Source organism: Mustela lutreola, chromosome 8, assembly GCF_030435805.1.
Source record: "Mustela lutreola isolate mMusLut2 chromosome 8, mMusLut2.pri, whole genome shotgun sequence".
Taxonomy (NCBI): domain Eukaryota; kingdom Metazoa; phylum Chordata; class Mammalia; order Carnivora; family Mustelidae; genus Mustela; species Mustela lutreola.
The window spans coordinates 115,406,244-115,433,026 of NC_081297.1; the positions used below are offsets into that span (position 1 = coordinate 115,406,244).

The 26,783-nt window shown below is 36.9% G+C and overlaps 1 protein-coding gene across 3 annotated transcripts in view; it reads left to right on the forward strand.

Moving 5' to 3' along the window:
• The window catches only part of TMTC2 (transmembrane O-mannosyltransferase targeting cadherins 2), a 437,325-nt gene that overhangs the window by 196,120 nt on the left and 214,422 nt on the right, over positions 1-26,783 (forward strand). For all 3 annotated transcript variants that reach the window (XM_059186455.1, XM_059186454.1, XM_059186453.1), the window contains one exon: positions 7,066-7,894. In XM_059186455.1, the coding sequence (XP_059042438.1) occupies positions 7,147-7,894 (748 nt within the window). In that variant the 5' untranslated portion in view covers positions 7,066-7,146. The remainder of the gene's footprint in view (positions 1-7,065; positions 7,895-26,783) is intronic.

Below are 26,783 nucleotides of genomic sequence, written 5' to 3' on the forward strand. Positions count from 1 at the left end.
TGGGTCATTCTTGTTACTTGCCTTATAGATTCAGAACATACAGGTATGCCATGATTTATTTTCCTATTGCTTTAGTGAAATTTTTAATGATGTATTTTTTTTCTTATAAACAATACTACATTAAAAATCATATTTAGATCTAAGAGGTTTTGTCAGAGTCACTAATTCCAGATAACCAAATAATAGATGAAACAAATTATTAATTTTCCTAAGTACTTCCAAATTTCTCACCAAACTGTTTAATTTATATTTTCTTAGTACATGATAGTTCTTGTTACAACACAATTTTAGTGACTTTTATAGCCAATTCTTTTTCCCCCTAGTTTTCTTTTTTTTTCACTTAGATTCATTTGAACTCTGTTCTTTTTCATTTTTATTAACAAATGAATTGTAATTGTTTATTATTGTCTTTTCTCTGAATTTCCGATCTATATTTTTAAATCTTTTCTGTTAGATTATTTGTCTTCTGTGATTCACGTTTAAGAGACTGTTGTTTTTTTTCCCCCCTTGGAAAAAATCCTTTGTTTTCTGTATATTGCAACAAGACTTGAATATTTCGACTCTGAATTATACTTATTACAGAGATCTCAATTCCTTTGTAGCCTGACCTCATGACACTCATTTATTATCCTAAGAAGTCAATTTGTCCCTGAGCCTCAGAGAAAGCATTATTTATGTTTCATTATGATTTATTCATTTAGAATGAGGAAAATATGCCTTAAAACTTTGTGAAATGAAAGCCAGAGTCCCAGAGTATTTTCAGTGTCACTGTTAAGAATTAGTCTTGTACAAATATGGGATAATTTCAGCTTTGGCTGCATTAGAATCTCCTATGGAGCTATTAGTCAGACCAGGGCATTGGTATTTTTAGAAGCTCACAATTCATATTGTTGGTCCTTGAGGTTTGAAAGCTATCTTTTAAGGCACTATGATTTTTTGCCTCCCAAAGTGTTTTTCAAGACAGACTAGAACATGCAAACTCCACAAGCAGGGTCTGTCGTCTCTCTGCTTACATGTATACATCCGGTGACTAGTAGGAGAGTGCCTGCTGCATCCAGCTGTCTTAATGATATGCTCAATGGATTCATTATGTTTTCTCTATTAAATTGCAGTCATTTTCTAATGCTACCCATCAGAGTTTATCCTTCCATCAGGTTAAGCTTCCCAGACCTTAGACTTCTCATTTTCTATGTGTGGATTTTTACCAGTTTTAACCTTCAAGTCTAGTGGTAATTCTTCAGAACTCTCATGCCTCATCTCAACAAATACCTGTGCTGAATCAATTTGAAACACTAAGCCAAGAACAGCAACAACAACAAAACGCTGAGGCAAATTATGTAACTTGACTCCTAGCTATTAACTCAGTAAAAATTTGTTCATATGATTTAATCCACGAGTCAAAGCATACTATTTAAAAAAAATTTTTTTTTTAAATATTTCATTTATTTATTTGAGAGTGAGAGAGAGATTGAGAGAGTGAGTGGGAGGAGGGGCAGAAGGAGAAGCAACCCCCACCCCTGCTGAGCAGGGAACCTGGTAAGGGACTGGATCCCAGGACCTTGGGATCATGACCTGAGCTGAAGGCAGACATTTAATGGACAGAGCCACCCAGGAACCCCTAGGGACTATGATTAATAAAAAAGCCTTTCCATGCTTTCTTTCCTTTCACCTTATTTTTAAGGCTGTTACCACAGAAAAAATGCATGAGGTTAGAAGAGAGTTTTGGTTTTATCAGAATCCCACTTTATAGGTGACCATTTTTAACAAAATTCTATGAGAAGGCATTAAAGAGATTGAAAGTTGTGATTTCAAAGAAATCGTAAAATACATAAAAAGTGGTAGCCAATCAGGAGGGCTTAGAAGCTCTTCCACTTTAAACATTTTAGCATCAATTTTCTTTTACCTGTTCATTCAATTTTCCTTTAACGGTGTCATTTATTTAGCCTGTATAGACCTTCCCGTTAAGTTAGAATGAGCATCTCAGTTCAGAACCTCAGTGTCTCTTGATCTTAGTTGTTCTACCAGTTGTTTAAATGGGAGCTGTATGTGGAAATATTTTAAAATATAAAATGTTTGTAAATTAATGTCCGCATTTGATTATTCTTTTTCATTTTTATTATTTGCTGAGCCTTTAGACGACTTTTATCACTGAATAGTTTTCATTAATCTTTATTTTGTAGTTTACTAAATTTAAATATTCAGTATACTCCAGGATATTTAAATATTCTTGGAGTATGATAAAAATGAAAATCATTCTGATCACATCTTCACTCTTAATGCTTCATTTTGATAATTTATTAAAATTTAATACATTGCTAAAGATGCCTTTATTAAAAATTAATAAGGTAGTTTTGCCTTACGATATTTCTATTTTAAGAATAAAGTTTAAGTTTAAGAATAAAGTAGAGTTATGGGGCACCTGGGTGGCTCAGTGGGTTAGGCCTCTGCCTTTGGCTCAGGTCATGATCTCAGGGTTCTGGGATCGAGTCCCACATTGGGCTCTCTGCTCGGCAGGGAGCCTGCTTCCTCCTCTCTCTCTCTGCCTGCCTCTCTGTCTACTTGTGATCTCTATCTGTCAAATAAATAAATAAAATCTTTAAAAAAATTATAAAAAAAAAAGAATAAAGTAGAGTTATACAATGATGAAGGCTAACTTCTTCCAGAATTTCATGACTAGCAAAGAGTACTAATTATAGTTCCTGTCCCCATGTGGTTCTCTTACTCCTTTGCTTTTTCTTCTTGACTGATGAGAGTTTTCTGTACTGCCTGTCCCTTCTCTCTCCTCACTGGCACCGGAAGACATGGGAATAGAATGGTCTCAGGTATACTTTGTATACTTAGTTACACTTAGTGGCAAAGTGGACTTTTGGTACATATCTTAACGTTGAGCTGTTTTTTCAAGATCAGTCTTTGTCATCCATTTCATTTATCTTTGCCAAATGACATGTTTCTCTCTAATGTAATCAAAGCATACTCAGTTATGTGATTGGTCCGTCCAGTTATTACAACTCCTAATGTGCAGTTTTGTGTTTTGTTTTGTTTTTTTCTTAAAATCAATAAATTTTAGGATTTTTAATGGGTAGAATTTCAGAAGAGCAAAAGAATGGCATGCAAAACGTATTTTTAGATAATATGGGTTCTGAACCATTTTATTCTTCCAGAGAAGACCTGAAAGTGAGAAATTAGTGATGACTGAACATATTACTCCCCTCCCACTAAAAATCCCATGCAGCATTATGTGAAATACTTTGAGTAAAAGCCAGCCACAGATGTTTTAAAACACTCAGACAGTTAATTCTGTGAATTTAGCATTACTGTGATCTGATATTAACAATCCTACCACTTAAAATTGTCATAATCTCCATCTGTTTGCTGTTTCTCAATTTACTTATTTTGAATTTTAAATTCCTAACCTCCTCTTTTTTGCTTCATTTCTTTTATATCCAGACGTATCCCATCTTTAAATACTTAAAATATTTTTCAAAATAATTTTGAAATTTAAGACATATCACATATATTTGAATATAATGAATATAAAAGACATATCACACATATTGCACATGTGTGTGCACATGCACACACACACACACACACACCCCTTATGAATTAGAATCTTCTCTATAGAAGTGGTAACTTCCAAGGTCTTAAAGTAAGATCCCATTAATGATTTTGAAAATTGGGAATGATGTGATTTGTGTTTAAAAGGGCTGGGTCACCAGTTAGGAGGAGACTATTGTGATATTCCAAGTGTGGGTATTTTGGATTCAAGTGGTGACAGAAGAGATGGCGAGAAATGGACAAATTTGGCTTATATTTTGAAGAGGAAGTGAGAAGAGTTTCTAATAGATAAAATGGGGAGGGAGGAAAGGGGGCTGGGAAGAAGAAACTGGTTACATAGTTTTACCATCTTTGGTGGTGTGATGACTAAAGGAGGAAGTGTTTATTGTTGGGGGTATGAAATCAAGCTTTGTGTTGGGCATTTTGAATTTGAGATACCTAAGCAAATATGTCCAATAGGCAATTGAATAAATGGCTGTGGACATAAAGGAAGGTTAAGGTGGAATCATTAGCATATATTAATATTTTTTAAAATCACAGACCTTGCTAAGATCATTAGATTAACAGTAGAGATGGAGTAGATGGTCCTTGGCCAGTTCTATGGCTTCCATCAATGAAAGGTGCGGGGAATGGGGAGTCAGAGAGCATCCAGTGGCAATTATATACAATACATAGAGACTATTTTCATAGAAATTGTACATGCTCGAGATAATATTGCTCTTTGGACTTTTTAAAATGGAGAACTAATTGACATTTAGCCTTTATTAGTTTCAGATGCAACATGATGATTTGGTGTATGTAGATATGTGAGATGATCATCATAGTAAGTGTAGTTGACATCCATGAACACACAAATAAATTTTCTTTTTTCTTGTGATAACAACTTTTAAGATATAATCTCTTAGCAACTTTCAAATATGTAATAGAGTATTGTTAACTACAGTTGGTATGATGTATATGACATTCACAGAACTTATAACTAGAAGTTTGTACCTTGTGGGAGGCCACGGTAAGGCTTGAGATGAGGACCAAACCAGGCCCTGACTTGTGCCTCCTTTAAAGTCCAAATAACCTAACAAAAGATTTAGAATGGGAAAAGTTGAGTAGCACTGAGAAAGGGTCTGTGCTGTATGTTGTGTGCTTGCCTACGTGACTTCCCACATACTTGCTAAACAAATAAGAACAATTGGGTTGGGGTCATAAGTTTGTGGCTGGTCCTTGCTGCTCTAGTACAGCCCATGAATTACTTTCAGGTTTGCTGCATCAATACAGAACAATTGTACTGGGATCAGCCATTGGCGTCACGAGGTCTGCTTATAGTCAATGGTGAAATTTATTATGGGCACTCGTGGTTGTTTAACTAGACACAGGTGTATTGCTTCTCCTATGGTAATATCACTATATATATGGCCTTAATGCTTTGAATAAACTTAGCACTGTTGGACATTCTCCTCAGTGCTCCTTCTCCTCTCTCTGCTTCTCGAGTTCTTTTCTTCATCCTCTTACCTTCACATTCCTGGTCAATTTGTTGCGCCGGCCGTGACAGTACCTTGAAGATCTTCACTTCTTCACCTATTTTGACAACTCTCCCATCCCTGTCTCTGGCAACCACCCATCTGTTTTCTTTATTTAGGAGTTCAGGGTTTATGTTTTTTAAGATCCCACCTACAAGTGAGATCATACAGTGTTTGTCTTTCTTCAGTTGGCTTATTTCACTTAATGTCATGTCCTCAAGGTTCATCCACATTGTTGTAAATGGCAAGATTTCTTTCTTTTTTTGGTGTAGACAAATAACATTCTATCAAAAATGTAAAATGTATAGCATATATTCTTTACCCTTCATCCATTGTGGACTCCTAGGTTGTCACTATGTCTTTGCTATTATAAATAAGAAATGCTGCAATAAATGTAGGGGTACAGGTATTTTTTTGAGATAGTGACTTTGTTTATTTTCAGATAAATACCAGAAGTGGAATTGCTGGATCATAGGGTCGTTCTATTTTTGAGACAACTCCACACTGTTTTCCATAGTAGCTGTACCAATTTACCTTCCCACCAACAGTGCACGAGGTTTCCCTTTTCTCCACATCCCTGCCAGCACTTGTTATTTCTTATCTTTTTTGATTCTAGGTATACTAATAAGTGTGAGCGGATACCTCAGTGTGGTTTGGGTTTGCCTTTCCCTGATGATCAGTGATGTTAAGCACCTTTTCATGTACCTGTTTTTATGTCTTCCCTGGAAAAATGGCTCTTCAGATTCTATGTCCACTTGTAATCAAATTATTATTTTTTTATTTTGAGTTGTATGAGTTTTTTTAAATTGTATTTTGGGTATTAATCCCTTATCAAACATTTAATTTGCAAATCTCGTTCAGCAGATTGCCTTTTCATTGTGTTGATAATTTCCTTTGCTGTATGGAACTTTTTTATTAGTTTGATAAGAGTTCCATTTATGTATTTGTGCTTTTGTTGCAGTCCGTGTTTTCTTTTTTTTTTTTTTAAACTAAGTGATTGGTATATCGTTGAGGTTCCAAGCACCACTTTGAGTGTTACTAATGTATAATTCTATACAATGTCAATATGTACAGTCAGAGATCACATTACCAAGGAAGCATTAAAGTTAGGATATAGAATCCATCTCTCCCCCTTCCACTTGCCTCTTCAGGACTTAGATTGTTTGAGGTCACTCAGGTTGAAAGAGTTTGCCAGAAAATTCTCATTAACAGGAATGCCCTTTTGGCCTTCCTCTCATAATTTTTTGTCTCTCTCTTAAAATAAGTAAGCACATTATCAAAGTCATTTTATTTTTAAAAAGTCATCATCAGCGTGGAAAATTTGGGATTCACGAGGAGTGTTATTAAATGTTCGATGTCACTGATGTCACTGACAGCATGGGGTAGCAGATGAAAGCCTGGTTGATAAATTCTGCAAGAGTATTTGAGACAATGAAATGTGGACTGGCGTAGACATAGCTAAATGCTGTTACTTTGAGCCAAGCAGAATCCTGTCATACTCCATATTTTGGGGCATGCCTGATTTTGTTTTCCCTAGAATCTAAACCATGACGTGAAAGAAGATAGTTATTTGATGTCTTTTCTATCTTGTACAGAGTGCTAAGTACTTTTATACTGTGGTCTCAGTTTAACTTGACATCAGTTCTGAGGGGGAAATACATTCAGCCCATTTTACAGAGGTCAAGATATTGAAGCTGTTTTTCCTTGCTCTTTTAGAACAAGAAGAAAAAAATGCTCATCAAAAGTTATATACAAAAAAAAAAAAGTTATATACAAAGTAGGCTTCCAGAGTCAATGGTTTTTGTTTTTGTTTTTAGGTTAAGTTTTCCCTAAGCATGTTTAAAAGGAGATAGAAATAAAGCCATGTATTTAAGACCTTTGTGGTTTTAACTGTTCCCTTCAAAAAGTGTCTTTTATCTCTAAATGTTAAGTGAAGTGTTCCCAGGCTGTATTGATGATGATCCTAATTTTTTCCCTTCTCTTTTGGTTTCAGAGGAAGAACTTGTCTCTTTTCCTCAGCATTAGTTTGTTAACTTTCTGGGGGACTTCCCTTTTGGGTGCCCGTTTGTACTGGATGGGAAACAAACCACCAAGCTTTTCCAACTCTGACAACCCAGCTGCGGATTCGGATAGCCTGTTGGCTCGAACGCTCACTTTCTTCTACTTGCCAACCAAGAACCTCTGGCTGTTGCTATGCCCAGACACCCTCAGTTTTGATTGGTCAATGGATGCTGTGCCTCTGCTCAAAACGGTTTTTGATTGGAGAAACCTACACACTGTGGCCTTCTACATTGGACTCCTCCTCCTTGCCTACTATGGCTTGAAGAGCCCAAGCGTGGAAAGAGAATGCAATGGGAAATTTGTAACAAATGGCAAGCAGAATGCAAATGGACATAGCTGCCATTCAGATGTGGAGTACCGGAACTCAGAGATTAAGCCCAGCTTTGCATCCAAAGTAGAAAATGGCATTAAAAATCATGCATCACAGAGAACACAACTTCCTTCTACGGAGAACATTGTTGTTCTTTCTTTATCTTTGCTAATAATACCCTTTGTTCCTGCCACGAACCTGTTTTTCTATGTCGGCTTTGTAATTGCAGAGCGAGTATTGTATATTCCTAGTATGGGCTTCTGCCTCCTCATTACAGTGGGTGCCAGAGCCCTTTATGTCAAGGTCCAAAAGCGATTTCTCAAGAGCTTGATTTTTTATGCCACAGCTACGTTAATTGTTTTCTATGGACTCAAGACTGCGATCAGGAATGGAGACTGGCAGAATGAGGAAATGCTGTATAGGTCAGGGATAAAAGTTAACCCAGCTAAAGGTAATATTTTATTTTATACTTTTGCCTGGACAGTTTACTCATTGTGCCATTTTATATCCTTGCTTCTTGCCTTAAAACTAAGTATTCAGGAGGAAGACGTCTTTTTCTGTATTCCTCATATCTTTTTTTCATTTCATGTTTTAAGAGCTGAGCGGTACAACCAATTTAGAGATGTGCCCAGAATTCCATTTTTGGAACGTATATTCTGATGTTCCAGACTACATTTGTCCAGAGGAATTTAGACAGTTGTGCAAAAGCATTGACTGTCCTAAGAATTTGGAAAAATGCTTGGTTTCTGTCTTTTAAGAATGGACACACGTCATCTCTTTCATCATGTAATAAAAGTCAGGTATCCCACTTGATATTTTAGCTTTGCTGTTTTCCAAGCATCGCCTGAGGAAATACCGTGAGACTTACACTGACATCTTTAAAAAGATTTGGAGGTGACGCTACCTCTGAATCTTGGAATCGTGTCTCTAGGTGTCAGTGTGCGCGCATACAAGTGTGAGTCACCCTCGGCTTTGCAGAGCCCCGGTAAGCTGGATTTTACCCAGCCGTTAGCACTTCATATGTAAGAGTTCTTAAGTCACATAGGGAAATGCACTTCACTGTACAGTGAGATTGATCATGTATTTCATTACTGATTTTGATTTAGAAAACTACTTTAGCAAATCACAGAATCTATAGTCAGAACTGAAAGTCTCCCTTAAAGCTTAAATGAACAGGCAGAAGCTGTTAAGGTGATTTCTCTGGTTTAGACAGTAAAATGATGATAGAAACCAGGGAGCAATTAAGTGAAAGCAAGTGCACCTTTTAAGTGCAGAAATATATCATAGTAAATAGTGCCAGCTAGTCCTGTTCTTCATAAGCCTTTCCTTTTTCTTTTTTAAATTATTTTTTACATTGTGGTTGCTCGCACAGCATTTGAACTGGGCTGCTTCTGCTTTTTCCAACACAACTGTGCGCTGGTATCCAGATATGGGAAGTGTAAAACTGTTCCAAATGAATGGAGTGACCTACTGATGGATATTGGGGTATATGCATGAAGATCTAGATACCCTAAAAGCAACTCTGGTATCTTTCTCCAGTTACCAATTAAGAGTTCAGCGAGCAGCTACTTATTTCTTCAAGCTAAGGAACTGATCATTGGTACTTGTAACACTGAATAGATTTCAGGGATTTTAATGGGAGTAGAAACATTAAAATTGAGCTAATGCATAGCAAGGAATTCCTCAGTTCTTGTAGAAAAGATCTTTATCATGTGGCTTTTATAGGTAGTGACTGATCCACAGGTTAGTGAATTCATGAACCCCAATCTTGCTGTAAAAATGTTGCAATCAGTTCTCAGAGAATGCCTTTCAGCTGGTTTTTCTTCACTGGTAGATGAAAGTATGTAAAGCAAGGCTATGTTGCTAGTTTATTTTCCTAAATAAACTATTTAGGAAATTTGTCTCTATTTAAAACAGAGACATTGTAAAGAATTTAAAGGAAAAAAAAAAATCCAGCATGTTAATTTCCTCACAAGGTGGTTCTGAGCATTTATTTAATTTATTGGTGAAGTTTCAGGTTAAGCTACTATAACAACCCCCCCCCCCCCCATAATGGTGACTCAAGTAAGATAGAAGCTTTATTCTTTCATGTAACAATCTAAGTATTTGTAGCCCAGAGCTGATAAGATGGCGCCATGGGTTTTCAGGATCTGGCTCCTTTTCTTTTGTTCCCTTGCCATCTTGGTAGTGTCACCCTGCCCATATGGTCTGAGATGGCTTATTATCACATCAGCACTTCAGCTCACAGGAAAAGAGAAAAAGAGCAAATAGTGGGTGTACCCATTCTCTTTAAGAGCATATCACAGAAATTGCACACACCATGTTTGCTCACAGACTCTTGGCCACACCTAGCTGCAAAGAAGGCTGGGAAATTTTATCTTAATTCTGAGAAGCCAAGTACTCAGCCAAATTTCATTCCTCTTGAAAATAAGGGCAGATACTCAGATGCTAGAATATAAGTAGCAGAATCTGTCCTCACAGAGATAAGAAAGCATTTTGTAAACTCCTAGATACTGCCCAGATACGAATCTAGTTATACTTGGCTATGATACTTTCGGCAGTTATTATTCTGACTTTGATTCCGTTATTTTGCTGACATAGCTAAGATGCTTGATTCTTTCTTCATCCTTCCACTCAGCAAAACAATTATTAAGCATTTCTTTGGTTTTCGATATATTTTCATGTCTCCTTCCTAATACTTAAGGAGTGCTATAGTATCTAGATGCTGCAAGTATTATTAGTTAAATGAATATATGACTGACTAATACTGTTAAGTCCCCGAAACATCAAAAATTAGATTCTTGAATGCTGCCCCGCCCCCTCAACCCCATCAGCACCACCTGCACCCCTCCTGTATTTACAGCCTCTATTTACCATCTCAGTTGATGGCAACTCCATTTTCCTAGCAGCTCTGACCGTTACTTTGGAGTCATCAACCTTCCATTTTTCTTTAACACTTGGCATCCATTTCATCAGCAAGGCCCCTTGACTCAGTCTTCAGAAATAGGTCCAGAACTTGACCACTCTTTACCACCTCTAGTGCTACCACTAGGACCCATGGCACAGTCATCTTTTATGCGATTATTCCTAAAAGCCTCTCAGTTGGCTTCCCTGCTTCTGTTCTTTCTTGCCTGTTAAGAGAAGGCATGCAGTAATAAATACATTGAAAAATAAATGTCCAAGTCACAGTCTTTGTAAAGAGCTTGTAATCAGTTTAGGGATAAGATGTATATGCAATGAAGATGAGAGGGTAAAATATTAAGCTGTTGATATATCAGGAGCTGAGAGATACTTCATATTAAGAGGGATAGAATTGGAGATGGGGGTAGTTTGGGATCCCATGGCTGCCTTCTGTGCATGTGCTTCCCTTCTGATATGAGGCACAATTCTTAACATCTATGTTCCTTATTTTTTCTATTGGTAACATGTTAATAATAATTCTGGCTACAGTTGCTTTCTTAGCAATTATGAGGCTGGTAGTAATCTTCCTTAAGGTAAATTTTTCTTAGTCTGCTATGTTATTTGAGTCTAGCAAAAGATTAGAAAGCCTTTAAAGCCAGTTCTTTGTAAGGTTGTCTGAGATTACAGTTATTTCATTGAGTTAGGTTTTTTTTTTTTGTTTTGTTTTTTGTTTTTTCTTTTCCTCCCCTCCTTTGAAAGCCTCTGCAAATTCTGGAGTACTTCAGTCTACCATGTGCTTCACTGGAATATGATTTTAAGCCTCATGAAGCATTATACATTAAAGCTGCTGCCTTCAATAATGGGTCCTGTAGACAGCTGCCAGTCATTAACTGATTGGATGCAAATGATGATGGGTAAAGCCTGTCATAGTGACTGTGCTGCTAATTTATGGTTTAAATCTGGATAGTAGAGAAATGATAGCTGATTTGGACTATGTAAACCACGAGTCCTATCTCATTATGTGGTTGATAATGTCAGGAAAATACTAGACATAGTTGATTACTGTAGTTTGCTGATTTCACAATGACTCTCTGCATTTTTGTGCTTAGGAAAGAGGAAATTTTCTCTGATGACTGCTTTAATGAGCAAGCCACATAATATTTGAAAGTGTATGTGTGTGTTTAAAACAACATATTTTGTGAACCATATTGATTTTTATCTGCTTGAAAAAAAAAGCATTTTTTAATTCATTAGAAGTGGTTAAATGTATGATCACCCTTCTGGCCTTTGGCTTTCTCTAAATCCCCACATCTTTGGCTCCCTGTAGAACTGAGTACCATTGATCTCTGCTATTCTGGCTTTCAAAGCACCTCACAATTTTCATTATCTTTCATTTTCCATAGCTCTCTCTTCTATAGGTTTGCCTCCTTTCTAAATTGATTCATTCTTCAAGGTTCTGTCCAAAGATTGCCTTTCCTTTCCTTTTTTTTTTTTTTTTAAGACTTTATTTATTTATTTGACAGAGATCACAAGTAGGCAGAGAGGCAGGCAGAGAGAGAGAGGGGGAGGCAGACTCCCCGCCAAGCAGAAAGCCTGATGCGGGACTCGATCCCAGGACCCTGAGATCATGACCTGAGCCGAAGGCAGAGGCTTTAACCCACTGAGGTACCCAGGCGCCCCTTTATTTTCCTTTCTGTTAAGATTCTAAAACACTTCCTGGTATAGAGTGTGTGGGGGGGTTGTGTGTCAATAAACATGCTATTGAATTTCTAAGTTATTTTCCCCCATGACCTGATACCTAATTGGAACTTCTCCACCTGGATGATTTGCCAGTATCTCAAACTCATCACCATCTTCCCTAAAACCAACTACTTGCCAACTTCCTTATGAATTAAGGTCATAAGCACAGACTAGCAAACTGATCATAGAGAAACAGATCAGTGAGCACATAAACATGAAAAAGAATGATAGCCTATAGGTGGCATATCTGGTATGCTGGAAGATATTTAAAATTTTTACAGTTACAGATTAAAAATCAAAGCATTTTTTAGAGTAGTTGGTTTATTAAATATCATTTTGCTTTAAGAACATATGACTGTGATGTTTAACTAAGCAGGGTTAATCTAAGGAAAACTTATTAAACAACAAAGTTTATTTTAATGCCTATTTCTAATATAAATATGTGATATGATACAAAAGATGTATATTTAATGATGCACATATTTGAAACTCTAAAGGGGATTGCCCAAGCATTCCACGTTCATTCCCTCCTTCTGCAAATGACAATTATGGCCCATTTTGATACAAAGAACGGAGAAAGTAGTTGTTGCAGGCACGCAAGACTTGGCAATTTTTCTTTCACCCCGGATTTGTGTAAAACTGATAGTTGTGTTTCAACCTCACATAGTTTCAGATTTCAAGAAACAAGTATGTTGAAGGAGTAGCATTTTATGTAGGAAACAACTCATAATTTAAGTGAAATCCAAACCTTCAAGTCATGTGAAACTTGACTAATTCGTTGTAGATTTTATGGTCTGAGTTTTTGTTTACCTCTAGTTGAGTGTCTTCAGCAGTGGTGAACTGCTAGCATTTAATTTAAGCAGCTAGCAATGAAATTGTATAGTAAGGTTCATTTTATTTCATAGATAACTCATTGTGTTGCTTCTAAAGTAAGATGACGAATTTTCAAAAGAGGTTCAAATTTTTATAAAAAAATAGAATTTGGCAGTGAAGTCAGGAAGGGCAGCCAGTGTAGCATTTTACTAAGACTGGCTGGCCTGAGTTAAAAAGCTGTAAAATACAGACTTTTTTTTTTTTTTTTTAAACAGAGAGATATGGTTGGAGTGAGGTAGCTAAAGACACCAGTCGAGGCTGATGGGAAGAAAAATCCTACAGAGTTGAATCAGCCCTCCATGGGGTAGACAGAAATTCTGTATTGCTTAATCTCAGATCATCTCTTGTCTTCTAATTAGAAAAATAAAATATAAAATAATGAGGCTGATGAGAATAAAATGAAAATGTCTCCTTAGCTGAACTAGACTCAAGTATTTAAAAAAATAAGTATGTTAAACTGTTCATTTAGGGGCCCACTTTAAACATTTGAGTTTAAAGAAATCAACTAAGGTTGCTTTTCAGTTGGTATGGAATACTCCCAGAAGTTCAAAAGCATCAGGTTTCCTTGACTCTATGAATGGAGTGGCATATAAATCTTTCCTTTTTGTTCCAGTTCTAATGAGTACAAATACAGTTGTTAGGGAAAAAGATACTGGACCACAACATGAAGCAGGTGACTTACTGCTTACCCTGTCTTTACAATTACCCATAACAAAACTTTTAGAATCTTTATGGGATTTTGAAAACCCTCAAACCTAAAATTAGCATTGTCTTAGATTGAATGTATTTACCAGTGGTTCTGTTTCAAAGAAATTCATACTTGCATATGATTAAAACAAAGATGACTTTAAATTATTCTGATTTCCATATTAGTTTTTGGGTTTGATTCTTAAAATGCTTAACATTTTTTTGCTTTTTTTTATTATATATATAAAGTATACAGGAGAAATATATATATATATACATCATATTTCTACCATTTAAAGAATATCACTGAAACAAATAGACATTTTGCAGCTGAGGAAAAAATTATACCAGTATCTTTGAAGACCTTCCCTGATACCTCTCCTTATTTCAGTTTTGTTTCTTATAAATACTTGGTTTTATTTTATTCTAGAACCTCTGCTACAGTGTTAAAACAGCAGTGAGGACAGCAGATTTTTTTTTACCCCATTCTTGCCTTAAAAAGAAAGTTTTTAATATTTCACCATTAATTATGTACATTTTACAGGTTTTTCCATAGATGTTGTATCTGTAGAGTTTTCATCTTGATTCTAGTTTAAGATTTGTTTTCAGGAATTAATATTGATAGTGATACAGATTTTTTCCCCCACTCAATCTGTTGATTTGATGGTTTATATTAAGAGATTTCTTAATAGACCTACTTTGCATTCCTGGAGTAAACCCAGGAATTGCTTATAATGTATTATCATTTTTGTATATTTCTAAATTTGTTTTCACCCACATTTCTGAGTGAGATTGGCAGTTCTGATTTTGTGGTATCATATTCTAGTTTCAAAATCAATTAACCATTCAGACATAGTTTGGGAGTGTACCTCTTTTGTGTTTCCTGAAGGATTTTACATAAAATTAGAGTTACCTTTTTCTTCGATAATTAGTAGAATTCACCTGCAAACCTTGCTATATTTTTCTTTTTTTTAAATTTTTAATATTTTATAAACATGTAACATATTTTTATCCCCAGAGGTACAGGTCTGTGAATCACCAGGTTTACATACTTCACAGCACTCACCAAAGCACATACCCTCCCCAATGTCCATAACCCTACCCCCCTTCTCCCAACCCCCCTTCCCCCAGCAACCCTCAGTTTGTTTTGTGAGATTAAGAGTCACTTATGGTTTGTCTCCCTCCCAATCCCATCTTATTTCTTTTATTCTTCTGCTACCCCCTTAAGCCCCCATGTTGCATCACCACTTCCTCATATCAGGGAGATCATATGATAGTTGTCTTTCTCCACTTGACTTGTTTCGCTAAGCAATATATGCTCTAATTCCATCCACGTTGTCGCAAATGGCAAGATTTCATTTCTTTTGATGGCTGCATAGTATCCCATTGTCTATATATACCACATCTTCTTTATCCAGTCATCTATTGATGGACATCTAGGTTCTTTCCATAGTTTGGCTATTGTGGACATTGCTGCTATAAACATTCGGGTGCATGTGCCCCTTTGGATCACTATGTTTGTATCTTTAGGGTAAATACCCAGTAGTGCTATTGCTGGGTCATAGGGTAGTTCTATTTTCAACATTTTGAGAAACCTTCATGTTGTTTTCCAGAGAGGTTGCACCAGCTTGCATTCCCACCAAAAGTGTAGGGGGTTTCCCCTTTCTCCGCATCCTTGCCAGCATCTTTCATTTCCTGACTTGTTAATTTTAGCCATTCTGACTGGTGTGAGGTGATATCTCATTGTGGTTTTGATTTGTATTTCCCTGATGCCGAGTGATGTGAAGCACTTTTTCATGTGTCTGTTGGCCATCTGGATGTCTTCTTTGCAGAAATGTCTGTTCATGTCCTCTGCCCATTTCTTGATTGGATTATTTGTTCTTTGAGTGTTGAGTTTGCTAAGTTCTTTATAGATTTTGGACACTAGTCCTTTATCTGACGTGTCATTTGCAAATATCTTCTCCCATTCTGTCAGTTGTCTTTTGGTTTTGTTAACTGTTTCCTTTGCTGTGCAAAAGCTTTTGATCTTGATAAAATCCCAATAGTTCATTTTTTCCCTTGCTTCCCTTGCCTTTGGCAATGTTCCTAGGAAGATGTTGCTGCGGTTGAGGTTGAAGAGGTTGCTGCCTGTGTTCTCCTCAAGGATTTTGATGGAATCCTTTCTCACATTGAGGTCGTTCATCCATTTTGAGTCTATTTTTGTGTGTGGTGTAAGGAAATGGTCCAATTTCATTTTTCTGCATGTGGCTGTCCAATTTTCCCAGCACCATTTATTGAAGAGGCTGTCTTTTTTCCATTGGACATTCTTTCCTGCTTTGTCAAAGGTTAGTTGACCATAGAGTTAAGGGTCTATTTCTGGGCTTTCTATTCTGTTCCATTGATCTAGGTGTCTGTTTTTGTGCCAGTACCATGCTGTCTTGATGATGACAGCTTTGTAATAGAGCTTGAAGTCCAGAATTGTGATGCCACCAACTTTGGCTTTCTTTTTCAATATTCCTTTGGCTTTTCGAGGTCTTTTCTGGTTCCATATAAATTTTAGGATTATTTTTCCATTTTTTTGAAAAAGATAGATGGTACTTTGATAGGAATTACATTAAATGTGTAGATTGCTTTAGGTAGCATAGACATTTTCACAGTATTTATTCTTCCAATCCAGGAGCATGGAACATTTTTCCATTTCTTTGTGTCTTCCTCAGTTTCTTTCATGAGTACTTTATAGTTTTCTGAGTATAGATTCTGTGCCTCTTTGGTTAGGTTTATTCCTAGGTATCTTATGGTTTTGGGTGCAATTGTAAATGGGATTGACTCCTTAATTTCTCTTTTTTCTGCCTTGTTGTTGGTGTAGAGAAATGCAACTGATTTCTGAATTAATTTTATATCCTGACACTTTATTGAATTCCTGTACAAGTTCTAGCAGTTTTGGAGTGGAGTCTTTTGGGTTTTACACATATAGTATCATATCATCTGCGAAGAGTGATAGTTTGACTTCTTCTTTGCCGATTTGGATGCCTTTAATTTCCTTTTGTTGTCTGATTGCTGAGCCTAGGACTTCTAGTACTATGTTGAATAGCAGTGGTGATAATGGACATCCCTGCGGTGTTCCTGACCTTAGCGGAAAAGCTTTCAGTTTTTCTCCATTGAGAATGATTTTTTCATAGATGGCTTTGAGAATATTGAGGTATGTGCCCTCTATCTCTACACTTTGAATACCTTTGATCAGGAAGGGATGCTGTACTTTGTCAAATGCTTTTTCAGCATCTATTCAGAGTATCATATGGTTCTTGTTCTTTCTTTTATTGATGTGTTGTATCACATTGATTGATTTGCGGATGTTGAACCAAACTTGCAGCCCAGGAATAAATCCCACTTGGTCGTGGTGAATAATCCTTTTAATGTACTGTTGAATCCTATTGGCTAGTATTTTGGTGAGAATTTTCGCATCTGTGTTCATCAAGGATATTGGTCTGTAGCTCTCTTTTTTGATGGCATCCTTCTCTGGTTTGGGGATCAAGGTGATGCTGGCTTCATAAAAAGAGTTTGGAAGTTTTCCTTCCATTTCTATTTTTTGGAACAGTTTCAGGAGAATAGAAGTTAGTTCTTATTTAAATGATTGGTAGAATCCCCCCGGGAAGCCGTCTGGCCCTGGCTTTTGTTTGATGGAGATCTTTAATGACTGTTTCAATCTTCCTACTGGTTATGGGTTTGTTTAGGCTTTCTATTTCTTCCTGTTTCAGTTGTGGTAGTTTATATGTTTCTAGGAATGCATCCATTTCTTCCAGATTGTCAAATTTGTTGGCGTAGAGTTCCTCATAGTATGTTTTTATAATAGTTTGAATTTCTTTGGTGTTAGTTGTGATCTCTCCTCTTTCATTCATGAATTTATTTATTTGGGTCCTTTCTCTTTTCTTTTTGATAAGTCTGGCCAGGGGTTTATCAATTTTATTAGTTCTTTCAAAGAATCAGCTCCTAGTTTTGTTGATTTGTTCTATTGTTTTTTTGGTTTCTATTTCATTGATTTCTGCTCTGATCTTTATGATTTCTCTTCTCCTGCTGGGCTTAGGGTTTCTTTCTTGTTCTTTCTCCAGCTCCTTTACGTGTACGGTTAGGTAGTGTACCTGAGAACTTTCTTGTTTCTTGAGAAAGGCTTGTACCGCTATATATTTTCCTCTCAGGGCTTCCTTTGTTGTGTCCCACAGATTTTGAACCGTTGTGTTTTCACTATCATTTGTTTCCATGATTTTTTTCAATTCTTCTTTAATTTCCTGATTGACCCATTCATTTTTTAGAATGATGCTGTTTAGTCTCCATGTATTTGGGTTCTTTTACAAACTTCCTCTTGTGGTTGAGTTCTAGCTTCAGAGCATTGTGGTCTGAAAATATGCAGGGAATGATCCCAGTCTTTTGATACCAGTTGAGTCCTGATTGAGGACCGAGGACTTGATCTATTTTGGAGAATGTTCCATGTGCACTAGAGAAGAATGTGTATTCTGTTGCTTTGGGATGAAATGTTCTGAATATATCTGTGATGTCCATCTGGTCCAGTGTGTCGTTTAAGGCCTTTATTTCCTTGTTGATCTTTTGCCTGGATGATCTGTCCATTTTAGTGAGGGGAGTGTTAAAGTCCCCTACTATTATTGTATTATTCTTGATGTGTTTCTTTGATTTAGTTATTAATTGGTTTATATAGTTGGCTGCTCCCACGTTGGGGGCATAGACATTTAAAATTGTTAGATCTTCTTGTTGGACAGACCCTTTGAGTATGATGTAGTGTCCTTCCTCATCTCTTATTATAGTCTTTGGATTATAATCTAATTGATCTGATATAAGGATGGCCACTCCTGCTTTCTTCACATGTCCATTAGCATGGTAAATTCTTTTCCACCCCCTCACTTTGTATTTGGGTTTAAAATGAGTTTCTTGTAGGCAACGTATAGATGGGTTTTGTTTTTTTATCCATTTTGGTACCCTCTGTCTTTTGATTGGGGCATTTAGTCCATTAGCATTCAGGGTAACTATTGAGAGATATGAATTTAGTGCCATGGTATTGCCTATAAGGTGACTGTTACTGTATATTGTCTCTGTTCCTTTCTGATTTACCACTTGTAGGCTCTCTCTTTTCTTATTGGACCCCTTTCAATATTTCCTGTAGAGCTGGTTTGGTGTTTGCAAATTCTTTCAGTTTTTGTTTGTCCTGGAAGCTTTTAATCTCTCCTTCTATTTTCAATGATAGCCTAGCTGGATATAGTATTCTTGGCTGCATGTTTTTCTCATTTAGTGCTCTGAATATATCATGCCAGCTCTTTCTGGCCTGCCAGGTCTCTGTGGATAAGTCTGCTGCCAATCTAATATTATTACCATTGTATGTTACAGACTTTCAGGATTTTCTCTTTGTCACTAAGAATTGTAAATTTTACTATTAGGTGACGGGGTGTGGGCCTATTCTTATTGATATTGAGGTATGTTCTTTGCACCTCCTGAATTTTGATGCTTGTTCCCTTTGCCATATTGGGGAAATTCTCCCCAATAATTCTCTCCAGTATACTTTCTGCTCTCTTCTCTCTTTCTTCTTCTTCTGGAATCCCAATTATTCTAATGCTGTTTCGTCTTATGGTGTCACTTATCTCTCGAATTCTCCCCTCATGGTCCAGTAGCTGTTTGTCCTTCTTTTGCTCAGCTTTTTTCTCTGTCATTTGGTCTTCTATATCACTAATTCTTTCTTTTGCCTCATTTATCCTAGCAGTGAGAGCCTCCATTTTTGATTACACCTCATTAATACCTTTTTTGATTTCAACTTGGTTAGATTTTAGTTCTTTTATTTCTCCAGAAAGGGCTTTTATATCTCCCAAGAGGGTTTCTCTAATATCTTCCATGCCTTTTTCAAGCCCGGCTAGAACCTTGAGAATTGTCATTCTGAACTCTAGATCTAACATATTACCAATGTCTGTATTGATTAGGTCCCTAGCCTTCGGTATTGCCTCTTGTTCTTTTTTTTGTGGTGAATTTTTCCGTCTTGTCATTTTGTCCAGATGAGTATATGAAGGAGCAAGTAAAATACTAAAAGGGTGGCAGCAATCCCAGGATAATATGCTTTAACCAAATCAGAAGAGATCCCAAATCGTGAGACAGTAGAAAGAGGATAAAAAGAGGTTCATAAAGAAAGAAAAAAAAAAAAAAAGAAGGAAAGAAAGAAAAGAATTAAAAAAAGAAAACCAATAAAGAAAAGTATAAAAAAGAAAAAAATATATATATAAGATAAAATTGTTAAAAAACGTTAAAAAAGAAAAGGGTAAAAGTTAAAAAAATTTTAGCAGAAGACGAGAAAAAAATGAAAAAGAAGAAAAAAAATTAAATTAACTGCTAGACTAAAGAATCATAGGGAAAAAGCCATGAGTTCCATGCTTTGCTTTCTCCTCCTCTGGAATTCTGCTGCTCTCCTTGGTATTGAAACTGCACTCCTTGGTAGGTGAACTTGGTCTTGGCCTGATTTTTTGTTGATATTCTTGGGTAGGGGCCTGTTGTAGTGATTCTCAAGTGTCTTTGCCTTAGGTGGAATTGTACTGCCCTTACCAGGGGCCAGGCTGAGTAATCCGCTCAGGTTTGCTTTCTGGAGCTTTTGTTCCCTGAGCACTTTTCGTAGAGTTCCAGATGATGGGAATACAAATGGCGGCCTCCTGGTCTCTGGCCTGGTAGAGCCGAGAGCCCGGGGCCCCACTCAGTGCCCCCTCAGAGAACAGCGCCCAGTAAATCCCGTGTCCTTGGCCTCCGGCCACGCCCCGAGCTCACCGAGCCTGTGACCAGTTCAGGGTACCCCCTACCTGTGAGCTCACTGTCGGCTCTGTCTCTGTAGCTGGCTTCCCCGTTCTAATACCTGTGAGCTCTGCAGCACTCAGACACTCCTGATCCTTCTGTGACCCTGCGGGACCTGACGCCACGTTCACCCCGCGTAGGCTTCACCCCGGTTTAGCCTCTGGTGGGATGTCCCTTAGTGGAACAGACTTTTAAAAGTCCTGATTTTGTGCTCCATTGCTCCGCCGCTTGCCGGGAGCTGGCCACTCCCCCCGGGGTCTGTCTTCCGTCGCTTTGGATTCACTTCTCCGCCAGTCCTACCTTTCAGAAAGTGGTTGATTTTCTGTTTCTAGAATTGCTGTTCTTCTCTTCGATCTGCCGATGGATTTGTAGGTGTTTGCAACTTTAGATAAGCTATCTAGCTGATCTCCTGCTAGCTGAAGTAGTCTCAGCCTGCTACTTTTCCGCCATCTCGACCCCTTCGTGGTCTTAATATTTTTCTGTTGATTTAGTTTCTTTCATGATTTTGGAAACATTGAGATTTATTTTTGGATCAATTTCAGTAAAATTTTTTCCCTGGATTGTGTTCAATTTAGCCAGTTTCAAAATTTATTTGCACCAAGTTGTACATAATGTTCTCACAGTATCTCTTTTGGAATCTCTGTTGCAACTGTACTTTAAAACATATTTGAGACACTTTGAGCAACAGATCTGTAGGTTTGCCGCAAACTTTGTGAAGGTGTTCTTATGTATAGGAAATCACAGGGGATTTTTAATTCTTTTTTCTGTTTTGTTCAGGTAGTTTTAGCAGACAATATATCTACCTTCTTCTCTGAATTGTTTGGGAGAGGGGGTTTGTTTGTTTGTTTGATTGCTTCTTGTTTATCTTTTCAGGCTCTTCCCTTTCAGGGGGCTTGGGTTTCTGCAGTTTCTGTAATCCAAACTCCCACTTAAAGTTGATTAAAGCCCAAGGCCTCATTCATAATAGTGTCCCATATGCAGACTGAATGACATCGTAATAGCTTGTTTACCCTTCTGGAGTCCTGGTTTCAAACCATTTCTAGATTCAGGGATTCCCCCTTACTTTTCTACCAACTAATACATTCCATTAATGAATGCTTTTATTTTTTGATTCAGAACTTTTGTGTGTTCTGTACTTGGAGGGGAGGTTTGGCTATGACACTCCATTATAGTACCAGAAATGGAAGGCTTAGAAATCTCTTAAAATACGGCATCTATTAAGAAATAGCTGGGGCAGTCAGGTGGCTCAGTTGGTTCAGGGTCTTCCTTTGACTCAGGTCATGATTCCGGGTACCTCAATTCGAGTCACACATCAGGCTCCCTGCTCAGAGGGGACTCTGCTTCTCCCTTTCCGTCTGACCCTCCCTCCTGCTTGTGCTCTCGCTTACTCTCTTTCTCTCAAATGAATGAATGAAAAGTTTTAAAAAAAGAGATGGTTAAGTATATTAGAAGCTGTTTTTGAGAATAGAGTTATTTAATGAATAGCTAATATTTTTGAAATTTTAAATTCTCTTTTACGAAAAGAGAACCAAGCTGCTAATGTAAGCTAAAGAGTATATTATAGCACTATCTTACACAAAATGAAATTATAGGTATTTGACCCATATAAAACCCAGAAGGGTAAAAATACGTATGTTTCCCGCTTATAATATGAAGTTACAGATAATGTCATAGATAGAGCAGATTTTTCAAGAAGATAAACAAAACATGTTTTTTTTAAATTTTACTCTTACTGTGTATACACCTGTACAGCTATTACTGGTGTTCATGGATTTAAAAGAAAATTTCAGTTTAGTCTCAAGGGATTATGGAGAAATCTGAGATGTCCCAAGTCGTATAATAATTTTTGAAAATGGGTTGGCTTTAGAAGACTGTTTATATACTTGAATGGGAAGATGGTTAAAACAAAGTGTGAGCCCTGTATTTACATACAGGCATTAAATTAGAAATCTCATCTTTTTAGCTTTGCATATTAGTATTCAATTTGTCTGTAATTTAAAAATATGTATACTACCAGCCAGGGGGATCTAGCAGGAATGTGAATATTATGCACTTACTAAAAATTAAATAAGGATAAAATGTATTAAAAGTTTTGATTTAAAAAATGATAATATTGTTTTCCAAGTAAGAAACCATAATCCGATTTGATTAAATAGTAGAGAGAGATTTAAAAAAAAAAAAAACCTTCTGCAGGGCAGAGGTATATTAAAGACTTTATTGAGTCTTGGATTTAGGATTCTAATTCCCAATAATAATACTAGCTGTCACTCTGAACATTCATTCAGTCATCTTAAACAGCTTAATTCAATTCTTTTATGTAAAACACCATGGGATAGTCTATTAAAATATCAACATTAATATCTTTTTTGGAAGGAGTGTAGACACACTTTAATTAGGAAATTTTTCTAGAGATTTTAAGATTTAGAAAGGAGGAACTGTATGAGATACTCAGTATAAGAGCTGAGAGTCAGATTTTGACATAAACAGGTTACCGAGGTGTCAGGGTACTGTTTTCTGTGAGGGCAGTTCTCCTGGATGGTAGAGGAAACTCACAGTTTTACAATGTTTGGGGCTTTGCATATTACAACTGGGAGTTTCTGTAATAAAGACGTGATAAATGATTTTTTTTTCTTCTCTTCTCTTGAGGAAAGGGAGTAAATTTCTCAAGTTATTTATCACAAGAATACTAGCAAAGAGCAGAAGGTCTCTGATATTTTGATATATTATCTGTTTTTACTTTATCACTTGGCTTACTCTGAGTTTTACGGTTTTACAAATAAGCTTTGGTGGTTTGGAAAACTGGTATATGTTACCTCATTTTTCTACTTAAGTCCAATTTTGAATAACCTGAGTATTTTCTTTTTTCTTTTTTTTTTTTAAGATTTTATTTATTTGACAGATAGAGATCACAAGTAGGCAGAGAGCCAGGCAGAGAGAGAGAGGAGGAAGCAGGCTCCCTGCTGAGCAGAGTCCGATGTGGGGCTCCATCCCAGGACCCTGGCACCATGACCTGAGCCGAAGGCAGAGGCTTTAACCCACTGAGCCACCCAGGCGCCCCAACCTGAGTATTTTCTAAGGATAGCTTCGAGTCATGTTCACCCTTAGTGGTTAAGATTGAAGAGTATCATCCATATTTGTGGGAGTGTTAAAAATAATTTCAAATAAATGAGTTTCTGTGAGGATACTAATTAATGATTTTGCACAAATCTTTATATCCTGCATTTTTTCTTATCTTTAGTCACAATGATATATTTAAGACTACTTTGGCCCTTGATTTCTATTATTTGGGAGCACTGATACGGGATTTCTATTATTTGGGAGCACTGATATCTCTTTTGCTGTTACACATTGGGACAATCATTTTGAGACACTTTTTGAGGACAGGTGATACAAGCACTACAGTCCATCTTGGCCGTGCCTCATTGCTCTCTGGTGTAAGTCTAGAAGCAAGAGGTTATGTGGTACTTTGCTCAGAGGCCTACCATGCTTTGGTTGTGGCTACTGGTTCTCATTCCCAAGTTGAAACTAGAGTAGATATTTACTTTTGAGGTTTTAAGTTAAAAGGTTGGTACACTTAAAGAAGTGTATCCTAACCTCAATCCTGATTTGGTAGGAAAAATACAAGTTCTCTGTGAGTTTTGAAAAACCTGACATGAAACTAGTCTGAAGGTCAATATTATTTAAGGACTCACAGATGAGATATACAGATTTATGTCTCTAAAACCATATAATCTGGGGTGCCTGGGTGTCTCAGTGGGTTAAGCTTCTGCCTTCAGCTCAGGTCATGATCTCGGGGTCCTGGGATCGAGCCCCACATTGGGCTTTTTGCTCAGCAGGATGTCCGTTTCCCTGCCCCCCATCTGCCTGCCTCTCTGCCTACTTGTGATCTCTCTTACTCTTTGTCAAATAAATAAATAAAAATCTTAAAAACAACCACATAATCTAATCATAACTTCTAGATGGTAATATTCATTAATGATTAATAAGTGTCCAGGGGATGTGTTTGTTGCAAAAGATCCTGTAATGGCCTCTGAGAATTCCCTGCCGTGGCCCAATCTAGTTAAGATTAGAGCCTCAGGAGAATAAGCCAGCCCTTCTCTTACACTGCTTGATTGATATGATAAGGTCATTTTAGTGCATTGACCCTTCTGATTCTTCCTGTTTATTTTACCCATCTGGGTAGTAGCTTCCTTTCACTGTTTAGAGGTCAGACTTTCTGAATTGTATATTTAATTCTGTTAAATGAGAAACAGCGTTCTTTGTTTCAATAACTTTTTCATGTGATGTAAAAATGCCTCAAGTATTTTCTGCATAGCCTTTCTCAAGAACTCTTATCTGGTGACCTGTAACATCAAAAAAGCAGAGGCAATTAACCTCCCTCTTTTTCTAGTTGTTAATAGTCAGCTGTAAGTACAGAAGAAAATAATTTCAAATGATAGTTGCCCAAGATTTGTGCATTATAAAAGATAATTGGTATTTATTTTTGGAAATTTCATATAGTTATTCAATAGATAATTGTTCTTTTCTCTCATTAGCATGCATAAATATTTTTCACTCACATACTTTATTCTCAAAATTTATATTTTTACTTATTATTTCTTTTTAAATTCCCTCTTTGTCTAGTATTAACTTTGCTTTTGCCATATTCAGCTTTAGCTGCTGAGTTGATAAAAATTACTATCAAAAATTAATGTATAGAGGTTAATGTAAGGTGTAAAATAGTGTCACAATATATTGTATTTGAGATGTACTTTATTTTTATTTTAGAAGCAGATCTCTTTTTTATAAAATTAAATATGAACTTTAGGATTTTCATTATTTTTCTTACCTTAAAACTAGCTTCAGGAGTGTTTAATTCTGCTTTGAGTTTTGCTTTTGTTAGTCTGGATTTACTTGGCAATGAAATAAATTCTCAGTGGCATTCCCAGAGGTACTGAGTACAGGAAGATGTAATATAACAGTGATTATCTAATTGGTCATTTTTTCTAATGGATGATAATGAAATATCATTCCTTATCCATAATAATGTACTTTCCAGGATATATACCTATTATTTCATTTAATTGTCTCAGTCATGCTAGAGTTTAACTTGGGCAAGCATTGTTCCACCTGTTTCACAGATGAGAAATTAAGAGAGGCAGAACGCTTAAGGAGAAACAGCATGGTGAAGAGTGCAGACTTTGCAGTAAGAGGTAGGCGTGGGCATTGATCTTAACCCAAACCATTAACAGCTGTTTTCATTATCCTTATTTTAGTGTTGTCACAAGCCCTCAGAGCTCTCAAGTTGCTGAAGTTGCTGATGTGTATATTGATCAGATGGTTCTGCTGTGTGGCCCAGAGTATGTGTAGCATACCTACCAGTACTGGCACACATTTCTTGTTTACTAAATTACCGCTTTTACTGTTGCTGATAAATAAAAGAGTCAGGTAATTTACTTCTGTGTATTGGAATCTCATTGTTAACAGGACCAGGACTAAAGCTTAGGTTTGGGAAATATTGTCTTACACTTCCACATCAAAATTCTTTTTAGTGGGGGTGCCTGGGTGGCTCAGTTGGTTCAGCATCTGACTCTTGATCTTAGGTCAGGTTTTGATCTCAGGGTTGTGAGTTCAAACCCTGTGTTGGGCTTCATATTGGGTTCCAGGCTTGGTGCGGCGTCTACTTATTTATTTTTATTTTTATTTTTTTAGATTTTGTTTATTTATTTGACAGAGAGGTAGAGAGAGAGTGCACGTAGGCAGAATGGCAGGCAGAGGAAGAGGGAAAAGCAGGCTGTCTGCTGGGCAGGGAGCCTGATGTGGGGCTCGATCCCAGAACCCTGGGATCATGTCCTGAGTTGAAGGCAGCCACTTAACCAACTGAGTCATCCAGGCGCCTCATGTCTACTTATTTAAAAAAATAATAATAATAAAATTGCTTTCAATGACACATCCTTGGAAACTGACCTGGGGCCATTTGAGGGCAGGCTCTTTCCTAATGGTGATAGGATTCACTGTGAGATAAAGTAGATGATGAGATTGGATTATAGGAGAAAAGAAGGGGATTAAGAGACAAACCATAAGTGACTCTTAATCTTACAAAACAAACTGAGGGTTGCTGGGGGGAGGGGGGTTGGGAGAAGGGGGGGTGGGGTTATGGACATTGGGGAGGGTATGTGCTTTGGTGAGTGCTGTGAAGTGTGTGAACCTGGAGATTCACAGACCTGTACCCCTGGGGATAAAAATACATGTTTATCAAAAAATAAATAAATAAATAAATAAATAATAATAAAAAAAAAACTAATAAAAGAATTCACTTTTTCCACACTGGAGTTTACAACTCCTGATAAGTT